Genomic DNA, 27,192 nt, shown 5'->3' on the forward strand with positions numbered 1-27,192 from the left:
TATTGATCTGCGCTGCTTTCCACGAGCCCTTTATGGCAGGGATGGCCACCTTATTAAAGAGCTGGGAAGTTTGAATATCATGGGGTACATCTTACTGTGGCTGTATGAGCAATGATTTCTTTAGGTCACTTGTATTTTCTATAACGCTATCATGGGAGGTGTCTTTTCTGCAGTTTCATGTCTGCCATATAGTAGCAAGCAGTCACATGGCCTGTTTGAACATGAAAGACTCGGCGAGGGGGGGCGTGATGTGGGATGGGGGGGCGATGTGGGATGGGGGGGGCGATTTGGGATGGGGGCCGCGAGACAGACACTGACTGGGGCCAGGAATCAACGACATAAGGGAGAAGACTGACCGGTGGGTTTAATGTGTCCGATCGACGTCGGTTGCCGTCGGCCCCTGGATATTATTTATATCCGACACTCTCTCTCTCTCTCTCTCGCTCTCCCTCTCTCTCTCACACACACACATATATACACACACATACAAAATTGGATGGTACGAACACACGGGCAGGACAATCCCGGAAATAACATGCGTACACTCAGCCTGTCACGTACGCTCTGAGGATTTGCTTTGCTGTGGGCTGCCGTAGGTAAGCAGATACTAGCGCATTTCGGACTTTATATGCTGCCAATTTCATCTGTTGACTTCAACTGAATGAATTGTTACAGCTAAGTTAATCTTTGTAATGTTTACATTTGTGAGGGACCTAAGCAGAGAGCTGCTAAGTTGATCGGCAATAGTTGAAAAATGACGGAATATTTGACGTCTTTTCACGGGTATTTTATGACACGTTGTTTTCATTCAAAACGTATAAGGTAATATTTAAACTACAAGTGCCATATGTTGTGTCCAAATTAAAAATTGAGCTGGGTGTATTAAATTAAACTGGGTAAAAGTGAGTTTTTGAGGGGCCTTTCTTCTTTAGCATTTCCCTTGTCATCAGTCTACGTGTACGTTAACGTCACGTTACGTTGTGGCGACAACTGTCATTGTCACTCAGTTATACAGCTAATAAATAAAGAATTAATAATAGAGCCATACATAATATACACTCATTTGGTCTAAGGGCAGTCTAATAATAATGATATTAATAATAATAATAATATTAGGCTACTACCCCGTTACACAGCACTTTCTTTTTTGCTCTTTGCAGTTTGTCCCCAACAGGCCTCACTAAGACGCTGTGTGCATGTGTTACACCATAGATACTGGAGATATATGTAACTTTACTTCAGTTTTCTGTGAAAAGTGGCTATTAATAGGCCTAAAGTGTATCGTTTTACTCTCCACAGATACCCTACACCGCATCGAAATGTTTCTCAGATGGATACAGACAAACACACAGATTGAGACTGTTAACTGCGAGTAATGGGTACAATAAACGCAAAACGAGGACTCGGTCGTGAAACTTGTGCTCTGGCTGTGGCAGAGCTCCTCTCTATCACAGAAAGCAGCGGCTCCGCTAGAAAATGAGGCGAGGACGTGAGCTACGTGCGCATCCAGCAGACGGGGTGAAATGGAGAGCTTGGGACGCGCGGACCTTTTAAACCCAAGCGGATCCGTCACCGTTTCATCGTCGCCGGAGAGAAAGACAAGCAGCCAGCAGCTCGCCCGTGGAGCAGCAGAGATTCACAAGACGTACCGAGGGGACATGGGGCTGAACGGCTTCTGTGCGGCGCCTGTCGGGAGTCCAACGGCCGCGGAGTTACTCGCGGGCCTGGCCTCTCAGACCGACTCACCTGGAATCACAAGCCCGACAAAGCAGTCCAAAACGGGCGTGCCGGTCTACAACGGCGGGGTGGTGACTCCGTGTGCCACCGTGGAGGGGAGCCAGGGTGGCGTCGTTGCTCACACACCAAACGGTTACTCGGCACCACTGAAGGGGGCAGCTGGAGTAACCGGCAGCCATATGCACCCCCTCACCAGCAGAGCGTGTCTGGTGGAAAATGGTGAGCGGGCAGCTCACGAGAAGTGCCCTTTAGTAATGAGGAGGATCAATGGTGAACTGAAAGCCAGACAGGTGCAACAACAGAAACGGAGAGGTGAGGAGAACTGGGACCTGGGGTCAGGAACTCTTAATGGTCTTGTAACAGGGTCACCAGAGTTGGGAGGTTCTGTGGATTGTAGTTTTGCTTCAGGGGATTCTGACCTCAAACGGAGAAAGTTGGCAGATGGAAGTGTTGCTCATAAATCTCCAGAGGGCTCCAGAGTGGCCCGAGCAGTCGCCCCGCTCACGGCCAACACTGTTAACTGCTGCAGCAGCTCCCACGGTAGCCAAATGACCACCAATCATGTCCACTGTGTCACTTCCCAGTCTCCTTTAAGTCCTCCTGCCCCTCATCCTAACCAGCACAAAGGCTGTAAGGTGACCTCCTCAGGACCATCAACTGCACCAAGTCAGGCCTCCCCTGTTGAGGCTAAGAGCATACCAGCCCTGCCCCCTCCTGCGGGGCCTGGCTGGTCTGCAGAGCGCATAGCCCAGCAGTACATCATCCCCTGCATGAAGTACTATGGCATTTGTGTGAAGGACAACTTTCTAGGTCCTCAGCTGGGCGACAAGGTCCTGGAGGAGGTGAACATCCTCAACTGCAGCGGGAAATTTCGGGGTGGGCAACTGGTGAGCCAGAAGAACATTCCCTCTCGGAGCATCCGGGGCGACCAGATCGCCTGGGTGGAGGGAAAAGAGCCAGGGTGCGAGAGCATTGGGACACTGATGGCTCACATCGATGAGACCGTCATGTACAGTGCTGCCAATGGACAGTTGGGGGACTGTGTCATCAATGGACGTACTAAGGTAAGAGGAGGCCCAGGGTGGGGACGGCTGGGGTCAAGGGACAACGTCAGTTAGGCAGAGAGCTGTTTACAAAAGACAAGACAGTGTTAGTCTTATGACACTAGTAAACACAGTTGTGTCCTGTCTGCTCCGCTCTATCTTGCATTTCTAATGCAGACATGCAGGCATGTAACACACACAGACCTCAGGCAGGTAGGATGTCAGGATGAGCACTGGTGCGTTTCTGGCATGTGACCTTGATAAGAGGGCTGCGGGCTGAGCCTTCTCCCTAGTCTGGCCATATGCCTGGGTTTTGACCCCCTCTAAGTTTGTCACTATCATACACTGGTACCAGAAGAAAATACAAACTCTGGGTCTGTATCAGCACTGCCATCACAACCCACCCATACAAACATGGCTCTGGCATGCTACAAAAGTTTTTTGTTTCCTTCCTTCTTTTAACTCATAGCTCATGCCACACGAGCTGTATACTTTTTAATTTGTTCACCATGACTACACAGTTTCTCTATTCAGTTTGAAATGTTTAAAATGCTAATTAAAATAGTTTTGTTAAAACTACATGAAGAAACAACTAATAGCTGTTTAAATTTATTTTTGACATAGTCTACAAATGGCACAAGTAGCGGTTTTTTAATGTCCAGAATCCACCACCACCCTTCTTTTCCTTTTACTCCCTGTAATGACACATTTCTGGTATTAACTGAGCCAGCACATGTCAATAACATGCAGTTCAGATTGAGATTTCTGTCACCATACTGTTCTATCTATTTGCGCACAAATTTTCCACCTTGTCACGATAATCAACAAACACTCAGATTAAGTAACTTGTCACACTTAAACTAATTTCTGTCTCTGTGCTAGCTACTCTATAATCTGTAATTGTAAGGCTTTGGTCTTCAGGATCTAGCATCATGGTGTGTTTTACTGTCAGCTGTAAGTTAACCATCGCATGCCAGCTTGGACTATTACCCATAATTTTAGTGTTGTAATGTTCTCGGAAGAGGTCAGTTTGACAGGTTTGCATGGGTTAAACTGTGTCCTATGTCGAAAATAAATCCAGGAGGAGCAGCATACCCACTCTCAGTGAGCACTTTGAGGCAATCACAGAGTAAAGGTTTTGAAACGCGTACTGCATTTTTGTATCAAAATTCATATCAATGACAGATTTAAGAATTTATTGAAAACCACTTCTCATGAGCAGTCATTATTGGGTTGTGTCTTTCTACTCGTTTCTATCTGTGATATAAAAAGCTTTAGTGTTTTTTCAATGCACAGAAGAAAAACTAAATTGTTTCTAAGCACTTTGTCATGTCTGATGTGTGCTGAAAAACAAAAGTAGAAACGTTTAGCAACCGTAATGGAATGGGTGACCTGTTATACTGTATGTCCCTTTTTTGTTCGTATACTTGAGTTTTTCTGTAGTTCTCAGTTAAATTTTACTTAGTTTTACCATTGCAAAGCTATAAAACCCATCTTGATCTCGACACTTTTTTGCAGCAGCTTCTTTTCATGACTGAAGTACATTTAATTAGTGAAATCAATAATACAACAAATCTGTCACCTATATTCTTCTGCAAGTTGTAAAAACAAGAGAAAATGATCTGTCAATTACTGTAATTTACTCGTGGCTTTCCTAATAATCAGTGCAGAGCCTAATAAAGAGAGAGCAAGATGTGTTGAATTGAGGTTTTGGTCATTGTTTCACTTGGAGAGTTGTTTTAATGAGGTCAGGCAACAGTCCAGACAGGTCCATGGAGGTAGTTTCCTGGTAAAAAGAAAGGGTTACAAAATTTAAGTTTTTTTTCAGAGAGATTACGCTGTTAAATCTATAGTATGTAGTAGCAGTGTTTATCTACAAAAGTATTTGCCTTCTCTCTTTCAGCATAGTGATGATTCACAGGTAAATGTGTTACATTGCAAATTGCTAGCAGTTCCCTTCCAAGATCACATGATTTGTCTTTGGTACAAATAAGGGTTCAGTGCTGCATGGTACAAAATGTCCTGATGAGGAGACAGAATAGTGATAGATACAGTGATGGAGTGTGCATGAGAATAAGGCATTTATAGGAAACCAAGACAGTACAGGATCAGGGAGGAGTTATAACTACTGTACGTAGGTCACTGCGCTTTTCCGTCCTTCCCCTTCCTTCATTGTCCAGCTACAGTTATTCCCAGACCTTATTTTCTTGTCCCCATTAATCTTTTATTCGAATCCCCTTTTTCCTTTCCCCTGTCTTTTACTTCACTCTTTTTCTCCTATGTCTTATCAACCCCCCCTTGTTCAGCACTTGGACAAAATGTTTCCCAGCCGTTACCTTGGTAACAGGCCCATACAGAGAAGACTGGCACATTGTGTATGTAGGAGATGGAGAGAAAAAGAGGGTGGCTAGCAATGCCCAAATTAATGCTTCCACAGAAGTTGCTAATGTTTCTGTACTCTGACTCCTGTAGGTCAGGAGGAGCCAGGTTTCGCTGCTTGTTAGACATGCAGTGGTAAGGATTGTAGCCTTAACAAAAGCAATAGTAATTTAGCTATTGTGGTTTGGAGGGTTAGGGAGGGTTGTATCAAAGAACAAAACAATTCAGCAGAATAGGGAATGGGGGAGTGGATTGACTGGAAGTGAGAGTGAAGGGGAGTGGGGGATAGGGAGCAAGGAGTGGGAGGATAGTGTTGAGCTAGAGTGAGAAAGGGCAATGCATAAGGAGAATGTCTGCTGCAGCAGCATGTTCTCAGATGCCCCTCTGACAGCTTGGTAGTGCCACTGTACAAGCACGAGCCATGCACTAATGGGCACAATGCAGCTACACAGATTCTTGCTAGTTTGCCTTTGGGGCTGTAAAGAAGATTTTCTTGTGCATGGGATTGTGGGAGATTCACGTCTGTCGACGTTACAGTAAAAAAAAGTGGGTAAACTGAGTAGCCCAGTTACATCATTTTAGTGTTTGCATTTCAGTTAATTAAATTGTTTGATAATCAAACGATCACTTCATGGACTAATACGCCACACAGTCTCTGGTTCAACTTTCACCACTGTGAGTATTTGTTGCTTTTTGCCATTTTACCTACCGGTAAATTGAATATCTTTAGACTGCTAATTCAGTAAATCGAGTTACAGCCCTGAAACTTGATTAATAATCAGACATAGAATCAGTGTAAGATAAGGTGGTTGCTACCTCACATTTATTTGGATTGGATTCATATTTATTTCCATTATCTTTCAAAAGACATCTACATAGTTTGCGTTGTATAGAGATTTGAGGCAAGTTCCGAGACCTATTTGGTTGAATTTTAGAAACTCAATGCTGATATGAAACAAATGTTACTGAAAAGGCAAATACACTGCGCACATGGATACGTTCACACCCACAGAAACTCACACGCACAGCGTTGCTCCACCCTTATGTTCAGTGGTGACTCATAATAAAGGTCATTGGGTCCACAGCAGGATTGAGTCATAAGGCCTGAGTAAATTTTTCCACCTCTTTTGTGTGTTAGTGACATTATATAAATAATAATAAGTAAATTTCAATATTTGTTTCTTCACCATTTATCCTTTATTCAAGGTAAAAGCAATGCCTTTAATAAACATGATTTCAAAAAAACAGCAGCAAATTGTAAATACTTCAGCCATTTTTCTGCTGTTTCTGTAGTGGCTTCTTCTAGCCATTGCTGTTAGTCATTACCCAGTCTAAAGAAAAAGCAACCAACAAGTGATTTTAGCTGAGTATTTGCCAATGACATGAATTAAGACGAACAATACAGACAAAAGCTGGGAGTGACAAAGCAGTTAAACAATAAAGCATCAAAGAACAATAAATAAGCAGTTCATTACTTCATTAGCTATTTTATTGACACATAAATGCCTCTCCCCAGGTGATGGGGAGAGGCATGTTTGTTTTCAGGCATGTTTTCAGATTTTTACAGATCATGATGATTCTATTAAGGTCTTTTAAAAATCAGTGCTGAGACAATGGACCAGACCAGTAAAGCTTTGAAAGTTGTGTTGCTAAAGACATGCACTCTAGCTTGACTTTAAAAAAGGCTTCTTTTGGAGGTATATTAGACAATCTCTACATGCAAATAAATAACACATTCCCCTCAGTATTTACAATCGTCAACAGAAAGATCCTTCTCACACACATACAGTAGTTCGGCTTTCTCTCTCTCTCACTCTTCTGCTTTTTCTAATGCCTGTATTTGTTCAGCCTTATCTAGCCCCAGTCCCCTTAACCCACCATCATTCGTCTTATCGGAATATGTGTGCTTCATTAGAGTTTATTTCTGCTCTTGCCCAGAACAGCCTGTTCTGCCTATCTGACCATCACCTTGACAGCCCAGGGATCTACCCAGCTGCAATTATGGTGTAAATGCTGGTGCCTGGAAGACAGGTGGTTGGTGACAATTAGAATTTAACTTACTGTGGACACAGATCTCAGCTAAGATGAAGGAGAAATGACACATATGATCACGATACGTTGCGTCATGCTGTGTGACCAAGGATTTTTGTGTGTGTGTGTGTTTGTAACTGAAACACTGTGGATATATGTGGAACTACTTTGAATTCTAGTAACATGATGAATTTATATCTTATTTTCTGTGAAATGACTGGGATGAATTAGCATAAATAAAATAAGCCTCCTAAATTATATGCCTGTCTTGTGTAAGCTTTGACATAAACATTGTGTATATTTATATGTGTATGATGTGTTTATGCTGCAGGCTATGTGCCTAGCTGTCTGGTGTGGCATAATACGTGTAAATTACAGTTGTTAGGACTGTTAACAGTTTGAAAAAGCTATTTGCAGTAATAATACACATCCTTGAGAACATGCACATTCCAAATAACCAGTATCATCCTTAACACTATAGGCATTATTTTCGATGCTGTTGTATCCATGTGTACTGTATATAGTAATTCAGATGACAGAATATACACTGTTAGCATGACTAATACGATAATTCTGTAATGTTAAATATTAGATATTTTGACCATGATATAATAATTTTCCAAACTTTTGGGGGGCAAATATCTCTACAAGACAGAGTATCCAAGTGCTATCACATTCGTAATTAACAACAACAGGTAATATGTGAACCTTACAGTGACAACATTTGCAAAACACATTCTCAGGGAATTTTTGTCTTTTCTTGGGATTGTTTGAGCATTGCTCCTATGTGTTTTTTTTAAATGACAGGTTTATCATTGTCAAACACCAGACTAATTAGCACATTTATGCACATGTACAAGATACATACAAATCTGAAGACATGTACAATTAATGCTCTATAGTACTACACATTTTTTAAATGACACAACATCCCTGAATTGGTGCTATAATGGGAAATACATTTACACAATAAAACTGTCAAAAAAGTTAGGAAGGCTTCTTTTGAGAAAATTGCCCTCTCACAATATGATTCTTCTGCAAATTGAAATGACTGCAAATCCCATGTAATCAGATTATGCTATGTTCCTAGTGATCATCGTATGCATACATGGCCTGGAGCCTGGAAGAAACTGTCCGGAGGTTAATGAGCTCTGACTGCGAGCATTGGTCAGTAATGAGAGCTGACAATAGCAGCCAAACAGAGTCATTGACAATACAACAAAGTCATTTGGCTGTGAATGAGGAGGGAAACACCAATGAAAGAAGAGGAGGAGGTGGAGGGCAGTGTGCTCTCTGACCAAAGCCCTCCTACAGAAAACTTACTCTCATTTGTGGAGTTTCACAAACAACACAAAGACATGTATTTGTTTTGAAATTTCTGTGAGTGCTGTTTGATTTCCTGAGGGTTGAGACACTCACACAGTCGGACAAGAGCTCAAATGATAGTGTCAGACAAGTGAAATCAATACTGCAGCAGTGCCGAGCCTGTTAGTCATGAATGATGGTGTCCCAGAGCTGAGCTGAATTGATGCACTTACTCCGATATTGTACCTTTTGCTTCCCATGCAGAACAATATAAGTCAAGACTGTGACCGTGTCTCACTTTGTTGTTAGCCTGGAGAGATAACTGAGAAATTATTGCTCTACACACACTGCAGACTATCAGCACCTATATATCTCACTCTCTCTGCTAGCATAGGTTCATGCCAGTCAGTAAGTAAATCAGCTGTGGACTTCCTCTGCCCTGCAGAGACTGAATGGAAAAACTCGTTGGAAGCAGTGTGGAAATCTGAAACATTAGCACAAGCCTGTGGTTTAAACTGACATACCAGTATTATTGTGCTGTGGTAAAGTTTTGTTTTTACGCCGGGAGAATTTCTACAGTTACGTGTTTCTGTAGTGGCCCTGGTCTGGAATGTACATTGACTGAAAAGCTCCCATGCAGGTCTCATTTCCTTTTGACTCCCCCATTAGTTTAACAGCCTCCCAAACATAGAGGTTGAGCAAGGGAAATAGCAGTGCTATACCATTGTTTGAACCTGGACACTCTATCTGCAGATTGTTTTGTAGCTAGGAACAACAGCTGAACTTTGACACATTTCTCTGCTCTTTTTCTCTCTTGTGACTGTTACCTCACAAATTACATAAAGGAATATTATAATGGGTAAAATGAACTTTGGAGCAGTGAAAAAGCCAACTAATAAGAGATGAGCCTGTGGAAGACAGTCAGAAAATATGTCTGTTCAAAATGTTAATTGATCACCTTTAGCTTAGCTTACTGACACTTCATTCTATTTTAAAAAAATAACCAGTTTATGTGGTACAGCGAATAAATAACCCAAGCCATTACCATCCCATCCAGCATGTTTTTTGTTGTACCTCAAGTGTATTTGTGGACACGTATTAATGATAATATTCCTTTCTTTTTTCTTTTTTTTAGGCAATGGTTGCCTGTTACCCAGGCAATGGAGCAGGATACGTCCGCCATGTTGACAACCCTAACGGTGATGGACGTTGCATCACATGTATCTACTATCTTAACAAGAACTGGGATGTTAAGGTAAACTTATCATAATTATTAATGTTATTTAGAAAACAATTTCTTGGAACATTTGAAAAACATGTTAGAGCAAATAAATATCATTGCAGAAACAGTTTGTTTCCATGTCTTAAAACACGTGATGCTGACATAGGTTCAAATGCATCTGGTTCAAATGCATCTTGTATTATTACACTAGAACTCTGTGTCCTTTGGTTTAGACTTCTTTTCAAAGGCAATTATGATTAAACCAACAATACTTAGTGGCACTAAAAAAAAGAAAATTATACCCAGTGTGCAAATAAAAGACTGTTGCATATTTTTGTATGTGTTTGTTTTTGTAGAAACAAGGAGGATTGTTGGAGATCTACCCTGAAGGCAGAAATGTGGTAGCCAACATTGAACCTTTGTTTGACAGGCTGCTCATCTTCTGGTCTGACCGCAGGAACCCACACGAAGTGAAGCCAGCCTACGCCACTCGGTTAGAACTTTTGTACTGTATTTAAACCATATGTTCAGTACATGCACACACACGTAAATTCATGTAAAGCTGTCAATTTTCATATATTGCTCGATATGTTTGCTCTATACTGTAAATAAACTTAGTAGCTAAATTATCATCATCTTCATTATCATCCTTAGAATAGTTAAGATTTTCAATGAGATCTTGAATAACTGAACACTGTTTGCTTGGAAAACACAAGTAAATTTACTATGAATATTTAATAACACATCCCAGCAGGTTAAAGATATATAAACACACACACAAAGTCATGTCTCACTATAACATGAGGAAACTCATCAACATTGCATTACCTACCTCCTTACCCTAACCATCACAACTGCTGTTTGGTTCCTTCATACCTTGTGCTGTTAGAGTTAGGATTAGGGTTAGGCACTAACAGCAGTTGTGATGGTGATGGAGTTACATGCGTCTTCATCATAGGCCTTATACTCTAGCCTAAACCTAGATTTATTTCCCCTAGCCCTAACCTAAACCTTATTCTTCCCCTAACCCTAAAACCTAGTACTAACCTTGAATTTTGGCAGAAGATCCTAAGTCAGTTAGGAAAAACCCTTTTTTGCCCCAAACTAGGTAACAATAACAGGCACAAATAGAGAAAATAAAATAGAGAAAAATAAAGAGCTAAATCATAAAGTTTCAGCATTGACACACCCTGTTCTCTTTTCTGCTGTCCCTCTTTAAAAATAACCAAACTCAATAACTTCATCCCACTGGCATACTCATAAGTTCAACCAATTGAAAAGAGAGAAATGAAAAATAAATAAGAAGTAAAATCACATGAGAATTTGCACACAAAAAAAACAGGATCCACATCGACTGAATTTTTCTTGATGCTGATATAAGATGGGTCTGTTCTATACATAAACTGACCAGTGTAAGCATGTAACTCACACCTTAGCATCAAATGTTGGCATCTGTCGCGTACCCTTGCATATGACTTTACTCCTCCTCCTGACTGCTGGGGAGAGGGGTGCGAGGTGGGGGCCGGAGGCAGGAAATATGTGCTTCCTGGGGGTGGGGGGGTCGCTGATGGGGGGGTGTCGCTGGGAGAGAGAGGGGAGGAAGGTTCGATTGCAGGACTTGTGCTGGAGAGGCACCGACACGACATACAGGAATAAACACACAGTCCCAAAGGAGAAACTACAAACTGTAGAAATTAACGTTCTGCTGCCTGGGACATTTGTTATGATCTACAGTTTTTGTAATGTGTGACTGGAAATTACTTCAATAGTTTATTCTTAGGTTTGCACAAAGTAACATATTCATTACAGGAAAACTTGAATGCAACTGCACAGTCCATTTTGGACTAGACATTATCTAATTTGAATGACAGGATATCCATGAAACTGTGGAACTATTTTACCATGAAGAAGACATAGGCCAAAAGGTTTTCCCCTTGTGCTGAGCTCTAAATAAATGCAAGAAAAGCCTCTATGGGTTTGGGTGTGCAAACCCATTTTTACCTCTAAATCCGTTTTAAACTTAGTCCAAAAAAAAAATGATGGCTTGTCTTATTTCAGATTTGTCCCTTGTGTTTTACAGCTATGCCATCACAGTCTGGTACTTTGATGCCAAAGAGAGAGCAGAGGCAAAAGAGAAATACAGGCTGGGTAAGTTCCACATACTTTCACTGTCAGTTTCACTGTCCTTCCTGGCTTGTTTATGCACTTTATTACATTTGGCTTAAATTTGGTGCAAGTTAATGTTATATGCTACTAACACGTTCTTTCATTATGACCTGTGTTCATAGCAACGGGGCAGAAAGGTGTTCAAGTGCCTGTCACTCAAAACAGCAGGACATGAATCTCAGCTAATGACTGGAGAGCACTCTGAAAGTATTATGTGCCTTCCTGAACTGCTAATGGACGTCGTTGTGATCTTAAAAGGAGACCCCGTTAAACTGTCAGTCATCTCTGCGGCTCCACACCACTTTTCCATCAGCTGTCACATTGATGTCACTGGCTGTAATGTAATGTTTTCCTGCCATGGGATCAGGCTGCTGATCAAAGATGTGGCACATACAGAGCACAACATACTGGATTGTATGTCAGAGGGGACAAAAAGAAGACAAAAACTCAGCCTCACTGAATAATCAGTGAAGACAACAAACGAAAAAAAAACAGACTTAATTTTATTTTGTGGCAGTTTTGCCTGTTCAGTTATCAGTGATGTTGTGATGTATTGAGAAATCATTGTTTTATTTGCTCCATTGTTATTTTCAATTCATTTACAAGGAGCATAAATGAGGAATCAGTGTAGAGACAGTGGGAATTTGTTTTTGTTTTTTGTTTTTGCAAGGGGTAGAAATCAATGACGTTAGCTCTCAAATTCCTTATTACCCATTGTCTAATGATGTGGGCAAGTGTGTACATGTTATCAGTATAAAGACAAGAGGCAGAGAAAAGGCATGAAGTGATTGTCAGCGGTGATATAATGAAATGTCCTATCAACACTGGCCCAAGCACTTACTATCACAGGGATGTACTCACAACATGTAAACAGCACACAAGGACAACTCTACGCTGCAGTTTTATTTTGTATACACACTAACTAGTATTCCAGAATAGTTCCAGTTTACAATATCAATGCTAGCATAAAAAAACTTTTTGCAGCAGCCTCAAAATGTTAGTGTGACAAAACACTGAGAATTCAGCATGAATATTTTATTTTTGTTAGTTGCAGTGTGTGTAAAAGATTTTCAAGACAGAACCTGGAGTACACAAAGTTTGTCCTCCGTACCTTTCTGTTTGACTGAGAAACATGGCTCACACTTGTCCAGTGACGGGTCAAAAACAGGGTTTGATGAAATTGAGTGTGTTTTGTATGTTGGCGTGCATGTGTATCTGTGTGTGTATGCTTATATGCCTGTATACAGATACAGCTCGACTCCTATCTGTTCACACGATGGACAACAATATTCCAGTGTATACACTCAAACCAACCCGTCCAAGGAAATAATAATGAATAATAATACTGATTAAAGAGAGAGACAAAGTTATACTAAACATTATGTATCAGAATTAAAAACCCCTGTCAGTCTGTACCATTTCCAGTATCAAAGCACAGTGAACCATGGATTGTGTGTGAGCTGCAAAGAGAAAATCTCACCTGCTTGTGTGTGGGATTGAGTATTTGTGTGTACTTGCACATTGATGTGAAAGTATTGTCCCACTGTATGTTAGATTGGATTTTTTAAGCACTTTATTGTTAGAAATGCCATGCGTGAATGAAAAAGGAAACAAATATGACTAAAAATGCAGATTAATGCCTTTATGCTGTCGATAATACGGTCTTTCAAATGCAATAGAAACTAAAACAGTGAGAGCAAATAGAAATTGTTAGCCTTTTTTAATTGGAGTATTTAATTAAAACCTGCCTGGTTTTTTAACATTTTGTAAGTGATTTACTGGGAAAAACTTTATTCAGCTGTGCGACCCAGAGAGCAGCACAACACAGTGTTCAGAATGAAATGCAATAAATCGCAATCATATGTTATGTGAGGGATCAGAATTCAATAAACTAGAGCACGTTCATGTCAGGAACAAAGTGTCTCGGTTTAACTGGGTATGGTGTATGGTCATATTCACCAGTTATCAACTTGCCAAAATTATTTTAGCTTCAATCATTATAAAGGAGAGTACACTAAGCCTCATGTTTGAATTTTGGATAAAAACTGCTGAACTCTTAACTCTGGACAAATACAAATAGTTATTAAGTATGGAGGGACTGTCAATTTAAGCATTAGGGAAAAGTATTTATTCATATTAATGTTATAAAGCTGTCTCATAAACAGCTTTATAACATTAAAAAGAGACTCAGTTCTTTAGATTTGTCAAGTGTGGGTAGTAAAATGAAACAATGACATTCAAGTACAAAAATGCTTTGCAAACCAGCCACAGTTTCCAAAATTTAGGCCAGTGAAATACTTTACAAAAAAAATCCTAAAATTAGAGAGATTTGGTTGGACTCAAGGTCAGAATAGAAAGATTTAGAAACCACATCCTACTTCATGTGGACCTGCACGATTGGGGGAAATGTATATGGAGGACAGTTAGAAGGTCTTCAACACATGACTGCAAAAGATAAGGACAGAAAATTATCAAGGAAATATTAAGCATATTAAAATGTATGCATCATAAAAATGGTATATTTGAAATATGGAAAATACAATTAACTACACACCTCACTGCTCATAGCACAATAACTTACAGTACTACACAGCAGTGATTTATAGTACACTTGCATTTAAATTTTATAACTTAGCATTCATACCTCATTTGCTAGCTAAGCTAACAAGTTGGCTTCTGGTGTCTCCAGCAAAGTTGGACACATTAGGCTGGTCTGCTAACTTAGTTAGCTAAGTTAACTCATGTCTATGTCTCAGTGTCAAATTAAACAAAAGATTGAACTCGAACTCATCATCATTTTCGTCAGCTGGTTTTCCTTGTTTCATTAGACCTGTTTGTTTCCACTGAATCACTTGCTGTGACGTGAGAGTCTGGCCCCTCTTAGGGAGGTCTGCCACTGTAGTGTCTTGCAGACTTCGCACACACTTAGTGGTGGAGATAGTTGGGCCCCCCCCCCTACTGGACTGGGTCCCTAAGCAGCTGCCCGCCTTGCCCGCTGGCACAAAGCGCCTCTGGCTATGGTGTGTTCTGTGAGGCACCACCCTGCTGCTTAGAGCACATTTTACGCACTTGATGTTTAGATTAACACTGTCAGTGAAGGTTCTCAGTCATCCAGGTGTGGTTGTCTGGAAATGGATTTATGTCAGCTGGACTTCACTTTTAGTTGGAATCATTTCGCTTCATCCAAGTCGCTTTTTCAGTCTGAGGTAACGGTGGCACTGGCCAACCCCAAACTCTGATTGGCAACCCCAGGTGCCACTCCTGCCAGAATCAGGACCTGGTAGATACCTGCTGTAGAGCTCTCAACAGAGTTTTACATTATCGGTAACTACTTATCCTGTTCGAGGTCACGCCTAATGGCAGCTGGACCATTTCACAGCTGTCATTGAGCTAGAGTACAGCCTAGACAAGTCTCCAGTCAATCTCAAGGCCAACAGGGACATACAAAGACAGACAACCCTTCACACTCACATTCACATCTACAAACAAGGAGAACATGCAAAGGCCACAGACGGCAGGTAGATTTAAACCGTGGACCTTGTAGCTGTGACGCAGAAATGCTAACCACTCCACCACCATGCTGCCTTAGAACAAATCATTATTATAAATAAAAATGTATGCATTTGTATTAATGATGAACATTTATGGGGCGGCTGTAGCTCGGTAAGGCATCAAAAAAGATGCAAATTTAAGGTTTTTGTCTCATTGGAAATTTTTAGCAGTTACAATCAGGCAGATCATCCCTGGTAGGGCAACAGTTATTTGCCACTCTTCAACTGATCATCATTATTTGATTATGAATATTTGAAATGAACACATTAAATACAAACATTCTGAATTTGGTAGTTATTACACTGAACAAACATCGGTAGCACTTTGCAGTTTGGAGTATATTTTAACATTACCCGTATGATTTTGGCCTCCTATTACGGAGATACAGCTATTGCTTATACCAAGTTATTACCTACTTATTACTTTAGCAGTTACCGTAAACAATTACCCTGTTATGTTGTTATTATATAAACATAAACATAAAATATACAAAGACTACCCTTGCAGTTACAGTGCCTTTACTTAGATATCACCCTTAATCTGAAATTTTACCCGGCTATTGCAGAGATGTGAAGTGCTACTCAAACACTTTATAAACACATTTTTAATATGGGTTTAAAACATTTTATATAATTTTTCCAACCATGCCACCCTGTTTAAAGCCTGTGCCCCATTCTGGCCATCCCATTTAAAATTTTGGTCTTAGAAAAAGTTGTCTTATAAAAACGAACCACACCAACTTAGCAAACTTTCCTTTGACTGAAGAAGCTCCTTGGATGAATAAAATGTTTTCAACACAGCTTTTTCGGGGCCAACATTGGTGCTAGAACACACTGCAAAGATGAGAGTCAACGAGAATGTAGTGCTGCACATTAGGAGCTTGCGATAGAGGAAGCGAAAGCAAAAGACCCTGGTCTGCAGATATACACACTATAAACAAAGCATTCTAACACCCCACTTTCACACCCCTCTGGTTCCCCACAGAGGGTTTAGAACTACTTCTAAACAGTGATATGTCTGATAATTGGTAATGATGCCTGCACGACAGTACATTTAACTCATTGTTACTATTGCAGTCATTTCTTGTGAGCTGATTGGCTAAGATTAACAGCCAATTAGAATGCTCTTACTCACAGATGAGCAGATGACAACTGACACCAATTCAACACGTGTTTGGCCAACACAGCATGTGGAAACGACCAAAAAGCTGCCAGCGGAGGTCAATTTAGCCCCAACAGTGCAAGACACATCACAAAGACCATGCTGATGGATGGTCCCCGATAGTCGAATACTGGCCAATTGGAATTACACACGAGGGATAAATAAAGTAATGGATTGGAATGGAAGTAAAATCTCAAAAATGCCCCTAAAATGTAGTTATGTCCAAGCTTAAAGTAGCAGTAAATGAAAATACTTAAGTAAAGAAGAAATTCTCCATTGTATTTAAATAATGTTACACCACTGTATTAAGGTACTGCATGAAATATATATTAAAAAAAGCTTCAAGTTAAAACAAGAGTCGGCTCTTTTGGCTCCCAAAACAGTTCTTCATTTAGGACAACTTTTGGCTATATATTTAGTTATGATTCAGACTACGATTAGCATGTGTACACATACATCACTTACATTTTGCAATATATTTAAAATAAACCTTATAATTCCCAGAAGACCAATATTTAATATTGCTTTTGGTATAAACAGATTAACCACCATTTAATGCTGCTATGATGTGTACATCCATTAAAATAAACAATATAATTCCTAAAATTTTCACAAGACAAGTAGGCAAGTAGGTCATTCCCTGCTGCCCCCTTTTAAGGAGATAATATGACCTTTGTCTATAATCAAACCCATTGTTCAGTGCACAGACGGCCTTGTGACACAGCAGTGTGGCTAAGATAACCTTATTTACACATACTTGGTCAGAGGCAGCAAAATCTGCAGAGTGGTTCTTATGAGAAGAGCAGCGATCTGAACTATTAAAGGGTTTCTAACAATTTCCTAAAAGGGAAATTTTTACTAATTTTTATAGTATACCTTTAATGTTTTAGTAGTTTTTACTTAAACATCATTAAATTCATAAAATATTCTAAATATAATAGTCAATATTAAGACTACAGCTACAGTCATTTGCAAAACCTAGTACCCCCACTTTTTAATAAGATGAATTTTTAATAAAAATCATCTCAGCAAGCAAGTAGTACCTCAGACAAACAAAAATATTCAACTTCTTTCTTTAATGGACAATACTAATCCCCCCTAACTGGTACCGTAGGATTTAAGATGGTAAGTTGCAGACAGGTGCTGCTAATCATCAGCTTTTGTTTAACTGATCCTCAGCAGACCTGCAGACCTATTTAAGACGTTTTGGCAGTTTTCAGGAGATCAGCAATGGTCCTACAGGATCAAATGTTTAGAGAATGATTGTTGCCAAGTGGAAAGCATTGAAGAAAGTCACCAGTCTTCCCAGGAATGGACGTCCCAGCACAGAGCTACCTCTCAGACAGATTGTTTGGAAGGGTTGCCAGGAGAGAAAGTTATATGAAGTTTTTAGTCTGGTGTTGTATTTGCCTAATACTAAGACCCACTTTGATTCAGTGGTGGACCAACCTTTTGCTCATGACTATAAGCTAAGCCCCAGACTGGCCTGCTCAGGCCTAATCAACAAAATAACTGCCAATGAAAATATTGTAGTGGAGTTTTCAGCTGTTAGTCATCGTTGCTCACATAATTGAAAAAATAGAACCTAAAAGTGCAAAGAAAAACTTTTAGGATTACACGAATATGAACACCAACTTTCTCCATATACACGTGTACAGCCTACAAAACAAGATTTCTAAAACAGGAAAAAACAACGAATGCACCTGTGACTCTGGATGCGGTTTCAGAGCACACCTCCGACTTCCTTCTCTACTTTAAAAGCTCCTAGAGCCTGACCAGAACAATGAAGTATACCCTATCATTGTACATGTATAATCTGCCAATGATTTTCTTGATTGACTGAGCTGTATCTAAAATGTTGTCTGACTAAAACTAAGTAATGCAGCTATTCGATTATTAAAGCAGTCAGTATTTTGCCCTTTGACTTACTGATTAATTGTTGCAACTCCACCAGCAAGACTATGTTTTTGTTTCAATTTATTTGATACTAAGGCCAACACAAGATCGGATCAGTGTCAGATGAGGTAGTCAGGTCCACTGGCCAACCCCACAATCTGATTGGCCATTCTAGCCACCATCCCCTGCCAGAGTGAACAGCACAAGGAGAACTGACCCAATCTGAGCTGCGATAAATACTTTTATTGATTTAAATAATTAAGAAATAAATAAAACTACTATTGTTTATAAAGTGCATTTACATCTATGCTACAGCCAGATACTTTCTTCAAAGATTGGCTTTTGTTTTAAAAATTATTACAGCATGTGCCCCAGGCCGGCCACCCCACAAAAAAATCTATGACTGCTTAGAATAGACCACTAGCACAACCCAGAGGTATTAGAGTTTTTGTCTATGAGGCAGCAGAGCATTAGACCGTTTCAAGTTCTGTTCTGCTTTTGTCATCTCCCTCCATCTTGTGGTTCTTGTCCTTCATCACAGTTTTGGGCTGATGTCTAATGTAGTGTCATGGGTAGCCACCAGAGGTCAGAACTGAATATTAAAAGCCTTAATGTGTGAACCCACTGTGTGGGGATGGTACATTTTGTGGAATGAGACGTAATGTAACTGGCAATTTCTCCTTGTCTCTGTTTTCTCTGGGCTGTACCCATTGTGCTTGAAACCACACACACACACACAGAGAGAGAGAGAGAGAGAGAGAGAGAGAGAGAGAGAGACACTAACAATACTGGAAGCACACCCAGCGTGTGAGATATTAACAGGTGTGTAGGTGCTGGCATCATGGAAACTAAATTTGTATTGTTGAATTGGACCTCCTGTCTCACGCGAACAGGGATGACATCATTTTCTTTATTGGTGTCCTGAATTTTACTTTTGAACTTTTTTCAAAATGATGCAACTCTTTCAGACTCTTACTCGGCCTATCTAACAATGTTAGTGTGTGTAAATAAGTGAGCAAATAATGATTGTTGGTTTAGTGTGTGTACCTGTCACTTTTAACTGTTACGAGATCCGTGTGTTTTCTTTCTGTTTTAATAATGTGGATTAGTCATCTTCTGAATCTTCAAACTTTTCACGAAACCTTTCGCTTTTTTGTTTATTTTAGAGATGTTCCAGTGTGCTCATTGCTCACGCACTTATCCCTGTTCAAGAATTTCCATTTCTCTCTGTAAGTTTCAAAATGTCTTGTTTTCCATTAGTGGTAACCACTTATTCTGTTCAGGGATCAGTCATAGGGCGAGGGGTGGGATACACCCTGGACAGGTATCCAGTCTATCTTGGGGCCAACACAGAGAGTCATACACAGAAATACATCATTCACACTCACATTTACACCTACAGACAATTTAGAGACCCTAATCAATCTAACATTTGTCTTGCACTGTTGAGGAAAACACAAATACAGGAAGAACATGCAAACGCCACACAAAAAGTTTGGATTCAAAATGGAGAACTTCTAACTGTTAGGTGGAGTACGTGAATTCATAGGCTAATGACAGCAATAGATATCTAATCAATGAAATCCCATTAGAGGAGTGGGCCAGAGCTACTTTGCCTGACGTAAACCATCCCTCACTAAAAGAGATCTCGAAAGGCTCAGCAATGGTTGAGTTGCATTAAGCTAGAATAAGTTACAAAGTTGCTTACTTAGATTTTTTTTAAAAATATATTTATTTTTACGGGGACAATACAACTAAATATTGTTACAACTAAGCAACCAATGCTGTGATTGTAGGACATCTAGCAAAAGTTAATTTGCAGCCGTCCCTGTATCTTCAGCAGTCCACAGAAGTGTCCACCAACAGACTGTGCTGTGACTGTTCTCCACAGATGTGGGTGCCTGACACAATGCAGAAGGTTCAGTAAGGTGTAAAAAACAAGACCAGAGGAACAAAGAAAGGTTAAAGGTTGCAGCTTGTTAACATCTCTGTTACCAAATGGTGCATGACTTCCATGGCAGGGGACTATGTTCCCGAATGGTCATTACTCACACACTGATTCCCATTAAAACGATTTCCCTTTCTTTCTGTAAGTTTCAATATGACTTGCTTTGGATATGTTTCTCTATATTTGCCTATTAGCCTATTCAGCAATTTGGTTATACTCTTTATTTATTCTGTAGATAAAATCCACCAGGTTTTCCCTTAATCCAGAATATTTGAAATGGTTTTTAATGAATCCTTTATATGTGTCTCCTTCATAGTTTGACTCATTACAAGATTCAGCCACATATTACAAAGGAAAACTCTGAGAAAATGTGATTTTCTACCATATTCTTTGTATTTTTATGTAATCATGTCATTGCTAACAGGAAGCAGAATCCAAATATTGTAGCGTATGTAAAAAAAATAAAAAGTGGCTCATCGTTCAGAATCAAAAATATTAATACCCAATTTTAGCTAATTACAGAATAAAAATGTTAACTTGCATTTTGGCTTGTGACTTTTGTATTATTTCAAATATCAGCAAAACTTTTTGTTGTGGTTTCTTAAAATGACAGAAAAATATATAAAATAACATTGGCAGGGACAACCAAATAAAAAGTAAGTCATATCTCCACATCACTGGCTCCAAATAAGATCGCTGTTACTTGGTCCACACACATATGAGTAAATGTCTGCAACATGTTCATTTAAAGCTTTTTGGCTGTGACAGGAAGTTGGCGGCTTCCTTAGTTGTGTTGTTGTCTTTGCTTGATGATCCTGTCTGAAATTTTATATTTCTATATACATAGACATAGACATAACATTATAAGAAGAGGGGGTTATAAACCTTTGGTCACCTCATTCATTTAAAACAGGGTGGCCAAAGGTTTATAAGCACCTCTTAATATAATGCACTGCAGTACAACTCAACCACCAGCTATGACCTCAATAATAAAAACTGCGTAAAAGTAGAATTTATGGCAGAGCTGCTGTATTATTTAGCATTATATTAAACAAGTATACTTAAAAAGGTGGGTGGTGAGTGAATACATATACATACAAACACACACACACACACACACACACACACACACACACACACACACACATATATATATATATATATATATATATATAGATAGATAGATAGATAGATAGAGAGAGAGAGAGACTGATAATGTGCCCATGTAGCATTGTCTTTCCTGCTTCAGTAGTAAATTATATCCTGTAGTTGTTAAAGTTTGATCTCAGTGGTTTTTGAGACAACATGGAGAAAGGACAGCCAACAAGAGTATGCAGTGTAAAATGACAATTCGAAGAATCTTTATTGAGGAAATAGCGTCCATATCACAACATCAAAGCAAAAGAAGCAGGAATGTTATTCCACAACATCTTCTTTGTTTGCACATGTGGATGTCAAGTGTCAAGTGGACATTGATTTATGTCTTGTGCAATAAATGAGTGGCTTTGTTCTCCTGCAATCTTTGACCCCCCACCCCCCCTTCTGACCTTGGCATTTAGCTGCAGGTGGATTCACAGGCAGATAAAACACAACCTATCAAAATCCAAATAACGTTTTGAACATCCATCTTTTAGCAGTAACCACTTATTCTGTTCAGGGATGAGGTGGGCTGGAGCCTATCCCAGCTGTCATAGGGTGAGAGGCAGGGTACACCCTGGACAGGTCTCCCATCTATCTTAGGGCCAACACAGAGAGACAATCATTCACACTCACATTTACACCTACAGGTGATTTAACATGTGGGTCTTGGACTGTGGAAGGAAACACAGCAAGAACAAAACTCCACACAAAAAGTTTGAATTCGAAACAGAGAACTTCTAGCTGTGAGGTGGAGTACGTGAATTCATAGGCTAATTGCAGCAATAGATATCTAATCAATGAAATCCCATTTCCATTGGGGCCAGAGCTACTTTGACTGACATAAACTATCCCTCCCAAAGTTACTTACCAAGATTATTTTTTAATATATTTATTTTTATGGGGACAATACAATTAAATATTGTCACAACTAAGCAACCAATGCCGAGTGTAGGACATATAGCACAAGTTAATTTGCAGCTGTCCCTGTATTTTCAGCAGTCCACAGAAGTGTCCACTGTGCTGTGACTGTTCTCCACAGATGTGGGTGCCCAGATAAGATGAGTCCTGACACAATGCAGAAGGTTCAGTAAGGTAAAAAAAAAAAGTTGGAGCTTGTTAACATCTTTGTTACCATATGGTGCATAGTTGCATGGAGCACGAAATCCATGGCAGGGGACTATGGAGGAGGAAGCTGCCGGTGTCCAAAAACAACAACAAACCATTACTGCTGCCGAGAAGCAGACAAGCTGTCCAAAACATCTCTGGACAAATGATAAGCAACATGGCAGAGAGTAAAGGGAAAGACAAATCAACACAATAACTCAGCCCATGGCTCAGGAAATTTGATGTCTGGCTTCAACTTCACTCTGATTAGGGTGGTGTACTATTTGTACGTGCCATAGATGGGATGCCTAAGTTCATCTTTGTCTGAAGCCTGAAGAAGGTGCCATTCACCCGATCACACCTTTAGCTAAAACATTGCATTTCATCTCTTTGTCTCATCTTTGCTTCGATTCCATCTTTAACTTAATGCTGTCTCAATCCTTTGTGTTATACTTTCATTTCTGTTATTACCTCTTTAGACAGACTTCCCATTTTTTATTTTTTCTGCCCCTCCTGTGCCCATTTAGGTTTCACATTTAGACATCGGGGACAGTAAAATAAATTTTTCCATCACCGTTCTTTTGAGGCCTCCTTCCAAGGATCATTGTTTACGTGATGGTTACTTGCTCACAGTACTACACGGTGTTGTGCCAAGCATAGTTCATGATACTTGCTATGTGATTACTTACTTAAAAAACTAATTATAAAAAATAATCAATTAAAACTGATCTGGTTTACCTCTGTGCTCTCTGTGCTTTCTAAAGGTATCATACATCCTGTTTTCATACTGTAAATTTTAAATGTGCATAACATGCAGACAAAAAAGACAAACAGCAATCTGAGACTGCACAGAGCTTTCTTGCTGTTGATTCAGAGTATGGTAGTATTATTTTCTAATATCTTCCTTTTCAGTATGTTTGGTGGTTAAATATGACTTCTATTAAAAACCTGTTTTCATTTTGAGACACCACGGCTGATTCAGAGAAAAGTTGTTTTTACTTGGGCTGCACTTTCTGCGAAGGGAACACTACGTTCTCCTGGTCTTAGAGAAAGGAAAACACACAATTATGGCTTGCACTCATCACCCTTCTAGGTCAAACAGTATTGTAACCCTCTGAGAGAGAGAAAACAAATCAGCACAAAAAAAGATGAACAGTAGAACTATGACCTGCAACATTTTTTAACATGTATAGTTTAATCCTCTCATATTCAAACTGAAAAAGCAGGATTATGTTTTTCATGTTCAGAATACCTATGCAGCACTGATTTTACCATGTCATATCTGTAGCTGCCACTGTGATGGATATCTTACACAGGACAACCCAGAATTCACCATTTATCCTGGGATGTGTATCTGTTGTAATCTTAAACACGGTCTCCTCTCATAATAGCATATGTGGAGCACGCATAGCACATCTGCAAGTACTAAGATTGTATTTTCGTGAATCTGTGATATTTAGGATGCCACATTTATGTGTGTGTGACATATCTGTTTTATCTGCAATCACATATGTTGTACTGACTGTGTAGAATTACTGGCCTACAGTAGTTAAGAACTATTGGCAAGACAGACGTCATACAGTATTGTATGGATGTATTTCTTTGTCCCTGGGGAGCCTCACAGTGGGACTGTTCTCACGGGAGGGGATGTGTCTGAACACCTATCCCAGGGGCGTCGCCAACACAACAGGAGGCTTAGACCGTCTGACCCCTCTGCCTGACCTCTATCGTGCCCCACAAGCTCTGCCTCAGCCAGAATCTGTGGAAGCCCCCTGGGCGAGGCTCTTTCAGGTCTGGTTTATGAAAACGCAGTGGGAGTCAGTTATGTTACACAAACACCAACTCCAAAAAATAGTGTAATATCAGTCAAGCAATATATTGAAGCCACAGATAGAGTCTAACCTAACTCCTTGCAGCATCAGAAAAACGTTGAACAGGGCGGTGCGTGCTATAACGTAATGAACTAATGTGTTGACATCAATAAGAGGAACTTGTCATAGTAAAAGCGGTCTCAGAAGGCAATTTCCAAATAATAAGAACAAACTAAATTATATCAGTTGTATGACATTTGTCAAGGCCAGCGGACACTGTTCTCTTAATCACTTTCTTTTTTAATACTAAAAGCGTCTATAAAAATGTTTGGCTTCAGAATGTTTTCATACTTGCTATGAATGAAAGAATGAAAACTTGTTTGCATGGACAATGCAGAATAAATAAACCATGTTCATGACATATTGTACAGTTGCATCAAGTTCCTACTTCATCAGTGTATAGTTCCTCCACAGGCTAGGATAGTGTAATTACTGTAGGTGATAGTGTGCTGTGTAAGACAGGCTTAGACAAGCAAAAGAGGAGAATTAGGGCACAAGAAACTGGGGCAGAGGTAGTGACAGCCAGCATAGTAGTGGTTAGATCTGAAGGCTAATACTGTAAGGAGTAACATTTTCACATCAGCTAATAATGCCAGACACTGAAGTTGTTTGGGTGACACTAGGAAAGTGTGTCACTGGGAGCAGTAGCACTTTATGTAATTTACATGGCAGCACTGCACTTCATCCACTCCACTATTAGAGCTAACAGCCCGGACCAGTAAGCATTATCAGCTACAGTAAGGGGATTAACTTGCCATGTGAACAAGAGCGAGAGAAGCGAATAAGAGAGAGAAGAATGGAAATGCATGGGCGAGGATCACCAGTGATTCTGGATATTGACAGAGGAAAGATTAGAGGTTATATTTTTATTTTAGATGCTCAGTGCTCAAGCAAAGTTCAGCTTTAATTTTAATTCCAAGAAAATGATAGCTGGTGTTTATGTAGCCAAGGATAACAACCTCCAACTGTGTTTTCATTTAGCGCAGAATCAGTTATTAATGCCAACTACTGAAATTATTATTCAGCTGGCTCATCATAAGTTGGCAGCTTTCTATTCTCAATATTGAGGGACTAAAATTTAGCTCACATGTATGAGACTGTTTTCTGTGGATGGACATAGGGATTATTTAGGGAATAAGCAAGAATGAGAAAATACTCTGATTATTAGAGATATAAGAGGAGGATGGTAGGAGATAATCAAATGTCAAACCTCCCTGACCTTGACTTACCCTTGGCAATACACCAAAGTAGAATTAAATAGATGTTCAATGCAATTAACACACCTGAAGAGTCAATAGTTTTAATGGCAACATAGAACAGCCTCCCTGCAACCAGATGCTGAAGATTAAAGGACGATAAAAAAAAAAAAAAGGAAAATAACCAATAAAGGAAAAGGAACTATGAAACAGTGCACTGAATAGAAACACATATGCTCCAAAAAGAAGAATGGTCTGGATCCACAACTGTTCAAGGACTCACACGCTTAATAGTGAAATGTGTATGTGCAGAGACTGATGGCAGTTTGATCAAAATGGAGCACATACTGGTGGCTTTTTGATGGTGTTAGATAATGAGGGTAGGCATTGTGTCCTCTTAGCTTAAAATGTGTTTATTTTCCTGCTGCTCACTTCCTTTTCAGTCAACATCAATTAAAACCATTTCTTACATTGTCAACATTCCATTCAACCACTTCACTATAGCGTGTTTTGTTGAAGAACCGGTTGCACTCGTTGTTATTAAAACTCACAAACTCTGTAGGCTGCTAGTCCTGTAATACAGCATTAGGATCATTTATAAAGATGTTTTTAATGAAATTACAGTGAGACTAAACTTGAAGAAAGGCCCTGTCTTTAAAGGTTCTTAACAGCAGGTGTTAAATACTGAACTTATTTTTAATTGAAATATCAACGACATATGTAAAATGCCAAGAGACGCTCAGAATTAACTATATGTATTTACTTGCTTGGCACATTTTCAGTGTTTCCATGCGTGGCGTACTGAGACAATACCTTTGTCAAGGCCATAGAAAGGACACCAGCCCAGCCAAACGCTTGTGAAAGGGACAGTAAACAAGGTGGTCACACCTGCAACTCTCTATCAGATCTTGCGTAAACTTGCTCATAATTCTGAGTGACCTCTACTTTGTACAGGACCAGCCACCACTGGCACATGATCCACAAAGGACATGCATAAACAGGCACACACACACAGGGCACACATGTAATGACAGTACGGTTACACAGCCATTTTACAGGTAATGATAGTTGGAAACTGAACTTCTAAATACAGTCATTACACTTCAGGAATGTTTCATTGCTGTGGCTTTTTCTACATTTCCATAGCTGGACCTGCAATGCTTGAGACAAAAATGGAGCCTATGTGTCACTGAACCTTAATGGCCCCCAGACCATCTGATTTCATTTGATTTTATTGTGCCTTTACCACCAAAGTAGTTTTAGAATTTCTTTGTATAGATGGATACAGTGATTCTAATTGGTCAGACACAGTCCGCATGCAGAACATATGTCATAGCCTGCAAACGTGTGGGAAACTAAAGCAGGATCTGCAGAGGGCAGACTTCAGTGAGTTCTATAGCCCATACTAAACATATCATGGCATGCAGGAGCATGTGCATGC

At 39.8% G+C, this 27,192-nt stretch overlaps 1 protein-coding gene across 2 annotated transcripts; it reads left to right on the forward strand.

Annotated features, from left to right (window-relative positions):
- The first annotated feature begins 328 nt into the window (after positions 1–328).
- egln2 (egl-9 family hypoxia-inducible factor 2) lies at positions 329–12,841 on the forward strand. 2 transcript variants are annotated; one of them, XM_067507188.1, is made up of 6 exons: positions 329–596; positions 1,300–2,801; positions 9,631–9,750; positions 10,074–10,210; positions 11,798–11,865; positions 12,006–12,841. In XM_067507188.1, exons 2-6 carry the CDS (start codon positions 1,524–1,526, stop codon positions 12,056–12,058), a joined length of 1,656 nt encoding a protein of 551 aa, XP_067363289.1. In that variant the 5' UTR covers positions 329–596; positions 1,300–1,523; the 3' UTR covers positions 12,059–12,841. The 2 variants fall into 2 exon arrangements, with proteins under 2 accessions (XP_067363289.1, XP_067363290.1); XM_067507189.1 differs by lacking the exon at positions 329–596 and adding an exon at positions 649–822.
- Positions 12,842–27,192: the final 14,351 nt, after the last annotated feature.

This window comes from Channa argus, chromosome 6 (assembly GCF_033026475.1).
Source record: "Channa argus isolate prfri chromosome 6, Channa argus male v1.0, whole genome shotgun sequence".
NCBI classification, from domain to species: domain Eukaryota; kingdom Metazoa; phylum Chordata; class Actinopteri; order Anabantiformes; family Channidae; genus Channa; species Channa argus.